Source organism: Ctenopharyngodon idella, chromosome 4 (assembly GCF_019924925.1).
Source record: "Ctenopharyngodon idella isolate HZGC_01 chromosome 4, HZGC01, whole genome shotgun sequence".
NCBI classification, from domain to species: domain Eukaryota; kingdom Metazoa; phylum Chordata; class Actinopteri; order Cypriniformes; family Xenocyprididae; genus Ctenopharyngodon; species Ctenopharyngodon idella.
This window is the reverse complement of record NC_067223.1, coordinates 13,703,478-13,710,678: the sequence shown is the minus strand read 5'-3', so window position 1 is coordinate 13,710,678 and position 7,201 is coordinate 13,703,478. Positions and strand designations below refer to the sequence as shown.

Below are 7,201 nucleotides of genomic sequence, written 5' to 3'. Positions count from 1 at the left end.
CACAAGCGTCAAGGAGAAGGAGGGGAGGTAAGATATGAAACCAGTCTCACGTTGATGATGTAATTTACTGGTTCTATATGCTGATTAGCATGTGATGTCATGAATGGATTTATCTAACCTTTTCTTAGCTTGTGTGTTGCTGCCTGTGACTGCGAAAAATTGTAAAGTCAAAGTGTATGTGTTTGTTTTTATTTTTGTGGATTGTTGACAAAGTAGATGAGTTGTTATGTATGTGTTTTGTGATGTATTTGTGAGTGTATATTTGTTTTAGCTTTCCTAACGTTCAGACTATATATATTATACACATGTGATCTGTGTACTTGTATTTTCTGATGCAGTTGGTGATTGTGTTTGGTCTTATGTGATTTGATCAGAGGACGGACCGGAATACTGGTCAGGAATGTGTATTAAGTGTTTCTGTGTGTGTGTGCGTCTGTGTGTATCCCTCACAGAGAAGTTGGATGAGATGTTGAGTTCACCCAAAGAACAGGTTGTAGTGATGAGACCACGCCCTCCAGATGCAGACTCTAGAGCAGCCACTGTGAAACAGAGACCAACAAGCCGCCGCATCACACAGGCTGAGATCAGTGTGAGTCTGATACACAGAAACAACATTATTTAATCAAAGGTCTAGTTGGTTTACATAAATATTACAGAATAATATATAAAAACTTTTAAAGTATTTTAATTATAATAATTTAAAAATAATATTTTAATTTATTATATTAAAATACTTGTTTATATAAAATATTCTATAAATCAAAATAAAACCCTTAATATACAGAAAAAGATCCCTTGTTATATATGGCAATTTCTGACAAACTATGCATTATATGCAACAGATGGTGCACATGTAGTACAGTAGCCAAATTGTGTCAGTAAAGATTTGGCTGCCGATCAGTTTTTGCTTATAATGCATATTGTCTTTAGGTTAGAAAAAAATTAATTTGCAGTGACAGCATTTCCTGTTTATTTCTTTAATAGCTGATTAATCAGAAACTGTGATTTGTTTGTTGTTCTGACAATAACTGAATTCTGGCCAAAATTTGACCATCTATTGTTTTTGTGTGTAGTCTCTGTTAGAGAGGCAGGGTTTAGGTACAGGAGTATCCTTGGCTGTGGACAAAAGTCACATGCAGCTGCCTCGGGGAATGTCAAGAACCAAGTCATTTGGTAATGTGTCATTTGGCATGCACATACACAAATATAAACAAATCTTACAAATCCTCCCTTTTTAAAAATGTAAACTAATGATACACCAATATAAAAAAGGGCTATCAACAGAGTTCTGATCTTTGTTCGAAACAATTCAGCCACAGTCTCACCAAGAATTGTTTTATAGGTGCTCCTGAAGATGAGAGAATCGCGGCCCTAATTGGAGAGCATCGCTTTCCAAGAAGCTCCTCAATGACCGACAGCTTTAGACAAGATAGTATTCCACCACCTCCACAGACAGCTCCTCCACCACCTCCAACTCCCTACTTTCTTGATTCAGGCCCACCTCCATCCTTTCTTCCACCTCCGCCCCCTTCTCGTGCTGCCAACCAGAGTCGTTCAAGCTTCCGCCCAGGGGCGGAGCCCAAACTCCATGGCCCAGTCACGACAGACCGCCAGCGAAAAACACGCTCCATGATCATTCTTCAGGACACCACCCATTTGCCAGTGGAGCCTGCCCCTATTGCAAGACCGCAAACGCCTACCTCTGGAGGGGTTCCTCCTGAACGTGGTCGTAGGCGTGGACCACCTGTAGAGAATCCGTATGCTAACGTGGGTCGTCTAAGTGCTGTCTATACTCCTACCAAGCCCCAGCGTAGAAAGAGCCCGCTAGTCAAACAAGGCCCAGTTGAGGAGGGAGCTGCTGCTCAGACTAGTAGAGACCCATCTCCTTTGGGAGGGTCACGGATTCCCCACAGCAGCCGAGCGGAGCAGTTCCAACAGCAGGTCCTCTCTGAGCGAGCTAGGATCACACCTCCTGGGGCCCGACGCAGACCCAGTGTTTTCCTATCTGTAGAAGGGGGAGCGACAGAGCCGCAGACAACCCCTTTGCTTTCTCAGTCCCACTCAGTGGATGAGTTGGCTGAGTTGCCTCCACCGGCACCAATGCTCTCCCCTGGCCCACCACCAGGGGGCACCACTTTTATACACCCTCTAACAGGTCGACCACTGGATCCTTCCTCACCTTTAGCGCTTGCACTGGCTGCACGAGAACGTGCCCTTAGTGGCCGGAATACACCCACTCCCACACCTTCGCCTACACCTTCGCCCACTCAAGGCAGAGCAGTAGAAAGGCCCGAGACCGAAGGAGGAGCGACACCACCTGCTCCTCTCGAGGCTCCTCCATCTAATTCCTGGAGAGATGAACCGGTCAGCATCACAGAAACAGCAAGCCAAGTGACTAGCGGTAGCCCTGGGTCTGGACGAAGCCTGGAAGAGGCACTTGTCCCACCCAGCGTGCAAGGTGTCCAACCTGCGCTGATGGATACAGAACATACCCCACCGGCAGTCCCACCCACTCTACCTTCCCCTGCCCCTACCCTCTCAAATCTGACTGCTCGGAGTCTGACTATGAGCTCAGAGGAGGAAGCAGAGCCATACACGGTGACACTTCCCCCTGCGTTGCTCTCATCTAGTGACGAGGAAACCAGAGAGGAGCTTCGGAAGATAGGCCTCGTGCCACCGCCTCAACCATTTGCTAATGGCCTTCTAATTAAAGAAACACCCAAAGCCACTCTAAGCATTTCACCTAGTGGATCACGGCCATCCATTGCCAAGACTTCCTCTGGGAAAGCAAGCGATTCGACTGCAGACTCTGGGGTTGAAGACCCACATATGGAGACCACCAGTACTGTTTCCACAGTCTCCAGCATGTCCACTTTGTCTTCAGAGAGCACAGACTCCGCTCATGCAAGCAAACCACGTTGTGGGGTGGGGCGTGGTCGCCCCGCCCATCTCAGGGACCCACTGCTTAAACAGTCATCAGACAGTGAGCTGCTTCCACACCCACCCAGCACAGGCCCCAGCCGTCCACGCTACCTATTCCAAAGACGCTCCAAACTCTGGGGAGAGGAGCCCCGGGCCCAGATGAGTGGGTCTGATGAAAGTCGGCCTGCTGCTATGGGAGCAGAGTTGCTAGGCAAAGACTCTCATTCACTGGGGGAGGAGCCACCAATGGGAGCACCACTTGACCCTGGCAGGAGATCACCTGTGGGAGGTGCCAGGTAGGATTTAAATTTGCACCGACTTAACAACAGCAGCACATTTTGCACACCTGCATGAAACACAGCACAACTTTCAATATTATTTAGCAATACACCCACTTGACTTTTGACACCCTTAGCCACACACCTGGTTAGACTGCCTTTCCATAACACACGTGTGTGTGTGTGTGTCTGTATGTCCTTGCAGATGTGAGGAGATTGGAGGAGAGAGTAAATCGTAGGTTTTTAGCTCTGTGGGTAAAAACAACTCCTTGTCTAACTAACTTTCACTAAACCCCTTACTGCAGCCGTTAATCAAGCTGCAAATGCTACTGTGGGCTTGTCTTAAAGGCTTATGGTAGTTCATTATGCAGTTACTGAGGCATTTCAGCTTCTGTCTGTCTTTGCGCAACGAAACTGGAATTTTCAGTGTACCACTGAGGGGCAATCAAATTGCTTTATACTAAAAAGTAGATGAAACTAATGTCAAATCTACATTTAGTTTATATTGCTGCATTGGTTGTGGTAAGTTTATTGCAGCAAGTTTTGGATGTTTACAAAATGAATACCAAAAGCATGCTGTGGTGGAAATACTGTGATATGCTAATGCACCAATTCTTTATACCCTTTCTGAGGACTCCAGTTTTATATTAACTGCTCTAACTGTCATTTTATTGCATTAAGTTTTCACTGCATGCTCTGCACTATTTAAATTTTCACAAACCCCAAATGCTTACAGCATTGGATCCACTTTCCTTTTCTCTCACATTAGCATCCCAGTAGTTTCCCAAAAGTACTGCAGTTAAAATTCTTCCTTTGTTTACTTTTTTGCTTCTGCTACATCTTCCTCTTTCTTATTTGTCTTCATTTTTTCACTCTCTCTCTTAGACTCTTTAGTAGTTTAGGGGAGCTTCACACCATCTCTCAGAGGAGTTATGGCACCACCTTCACAATCCGGCCTGGCAGCCGATACCCAGTGACCCGTAGAACTCCAAGCCCCGGAGCCACCCCTGAACGGAGTGAACCATTGGGACCTGTCCGTACATTTGGCCCTCATCACCACCATCACACTATCCTCAAGTCTTCTAGCCTAAGTTTACCCCAGGAGCCCAAGGAGGTGCGTTTCGTCATGAGGAGCGCCAGCGCTCGAGCCCGCAGCCGTTCTCCATCCCCCTCACCATGCGCCTCCCCCTGCCCCTCACCAGTACTGGGAGCCCCTCTCCTGGCCCTGCGACCATTCAGACAGCGCCCCCTAGCACTGTGGAGTAAGTATGACGTGGGAGAGTGGCTAGAGAGCGTGGGATTAGGGGAACATCGTGCCCGCTTTTTGGAGCATGAGATTGAAGGCGCCCACCTGCCTGCCCTAACCAAGGACGATCTGGCTGAGTTAGGGGTGACGCGGGTGGGACACCGAATGAACATCGAACGTGCACTGAAGCAGTTGTTAGAGAGTTGAGGAGAGTCAAAATGCAGGATATAGTTCCAAACACAAAATAATTTAATTTTTACTATTAAAAAGTTAACTTATTCCGAAGTCTAACACAAAAGATTTTAACCCACTTTTTTTTTTAGCATTGCACAGCCCTTACATAATATAGATTTAACACCCACAAAATCCACCATGTTTCTTCACTAGTTTGCCACCTACTAAAAGTAAAAAAAACAAAACTTGCTGGACAGGAGTGTGGACCTACTGCGCAATATCTACTCTTTTCAGCTCTTTTCGAACTGGCCATGTTTTTAATGGGTCTTCTGCACAATAACAAATGATATAGCCAGCAAGCAGCCATTTCCCTCACGTGCCATGTTTTACAGTCAAATGATGATGAGGAAGGTGTGGCAAACACTACAGACTGCTCTCACATTAACAGAGGAAGTTTAGGAATAGCTTCACCGTCTGGAATTGTGCGCATTTCCTGCTTCCAGGAGAGAGACTTCTGAATCTTAGAAAGCAGTGTCAACTTGGGTATAAAAGAAAAGAGAAGAGTTCAAACCTCTCCTGTAAACAATGCCAATGCTTCCAAGTGCCCGGAATTTACAGTATGTTCACAGATCATCTTGCAACTCAACAGTAGATAGCCATGTTAATGGTGATTGTAAGATGCATTGCAGCAAATGGACTTGGCATGTGAATGCAACATGTCCAAGTAAGAAAGGATCTGACAATCTGCCCTAAACCAGGAGGAAAAAAAACTTCTCCCAATACAATACAAGTGTGGCCTTGAGGTAATACTGCCGCCATCTAAAATTTGTTAAAGATAGATATTTTCAATCAGTACATTCAATTTTATATGTATATGATATATATGGAGTTATATATATTCAAAAAAGAATGTATGAGAATAAGGTGAGATATACTTGTCTTATACCCTGTGAGATTGTGTCATATTTGGTCTTTATATTTGTTATTTTATTTGTCAATTATCAACCAATACCCTAACACGAACACAGTTACTCTTTTTTCCCCATGGTATAACTTGTGATTTGTGAGTTATAAACATAATCTTTGGACTAGTTCATGGTCAGTTATTTAAGAATTTCATAATTACGGACAGACCTTTTTTGTCTATTATGAATAAATGCTCGGTAAGACTGTATGTAGAATAACTGTTTTGTTTAAACAGAGGATTTGAAATACCAGGGGATTTAGGTATACATTTATTTGTTACCTTTTGTATATGATAACTAATAATAATAATCATCATTTCATGCTGATCAATTTGTGAATTTAAGACGTAACAACGTTTCTTTGATCTATTTGGTTACGTATTGTGGAATTATTTCATTTGGGATTTAATTCTTATCAAGGCTTTCAGTTTAGAACAATATAGGCAAAATATGCTACCTAAGGGCTTTTAACACAGACCAATTAAACATTGTTATTAAAAACCTGTTTCAATGCAGACTGCTAAACTGGTGAATTTGTCTGATCCCCAGTTATAGGAAAATCTACAACTTAAAGTAATAACGTGGCACATGCAAAGCTTGTGTTTATGGGCCTTAAACCACAGTGTGGCCCTGACCCTAATGACCCCGTTTGTGTAAACGCACGTTTTTGTTTCTAGTAAAAAAAAATGTATATTGTGAACGACCAAATTACTAAAAGTAATCTGACTACAAGTATATCTACTGTGAATATAGAATTATTTTTCTCAATCCCCAAGATTGTCATATAATCAAGCAAATATTGAGATTATATTGTGTCAAAATTATCTGGTAACTAGCTTGACTGGTTTGTTGTGTTTGGTAAGCTGGAACAGTAGGCGTTGCTGTGGTTTACACATTTAACTAACAGTTAAACTCTGCCAACAGAGGAGAAAAATCCTCACACTTGTCTCTCCTCCGGTTGGTCAATTTGCACAAAGATGTGGGTGCTACTGTTTATAAGCCATCTGCATAAAATATTACTGTACTTCCCTCATCTGTCCCTGTCCTTCTCCCTCTCTTCCGATCCTCACTCATTCACACTCTCAAAGACAATTATGTAATTAATTACTGCAGCCATGTTCTTTTAGTTTACTACTTTTAGGAGCTTTCTCTTCTGTTGTTGAATTTTTTTCTTTCTTTTTTTTTTTTGTATTCTTTGTTGGATGAAGTGATTTGAGGATCAAGCTTTTGGACATGTTTGCTTTAAAATGAGAAAATGTACACAAAAATATAATTTGACTTGTCTGTTATTAAAGATCATCTCTCAGGCTGTGGGGATTAATCGAATAATACATCATCCTTCTGTATACTTAAAAACAACCCAAGAGTACATTAAACCCAATATGCCTACTGCAGAGGTTAAAACTTTACATAATTGAGTAAATATACAAAATTATAGAACTACATGGAAAAATGTTATTAATATTCAGCAATAATTCAGCTTGCATACCTTAAATGATTATTAGCTGCAGAGAAGAAATGTCCCTTGATCTACATACAACATAAGCATTTTTCAGTGATGCACCTTGTCACACTTTATGGGAGATGTTGTCACTGGTGATCTGATGAAAATAATT

At 42.7% G+C, this 7,201-nt stretch overlaps 1 protein-coding gene across 1 annotated transcript; it reads left to right on the top strand.

Moving 5' to 3' along the window:
* Nucleotides 1–609: 609 nt before the first annotated feature.
* shank3b (SH3 and multiple ankyrin repeat domains 3b) lies at nucleotides 610–6,902 on the top strand. Its single transcript, XM_051891082.1, has 4 exons — nucleotides 610–1,173; nucleotides 1,343–3,218; nucleotides 3,406–3,435; nucleotides 4,086–6,902. The coding sequence occupies exons 1-4, from the start codon at nucleotides 1,134–1,136 to the stop codon at nucleotides 4,651–4,653; spliced, it is 2,514 nt and encodes an 837-aa protein (XP_051747042.1). The 5' UTR covers nucleotides 610–1,133; the 3' UTR covers nucleotides 4,654–6,902.
* Nucleotides 6,903–7,201: the final 299 nt, after the last annotated feature.

Excerpts from the sequence above, each read along its gene's own strand:
- shank3b (XM_051891082.1), top strand. The coding sequence starts at position 1,134 with ATGCAGCTGCCTCGGGGAATGTCAAGAACCAAGTCATTTG. Across the intron at positions 1,174-1,342 it reads GTCAAGAACCAAGTCATTTG|GTGCTCCTGAAGATGAGAGA; the intron begins GTAATGTGTCAT and ends ATTGTTTTATAG. Across the intron at positions 3,436-4,085 it reads ATTGGAGGAGAGAGTAAATC|ACTCTTTAGTAGTTTAGGGG; the intron begins GTAGGTTTTTAG and ends TCTCTCTCTTAG.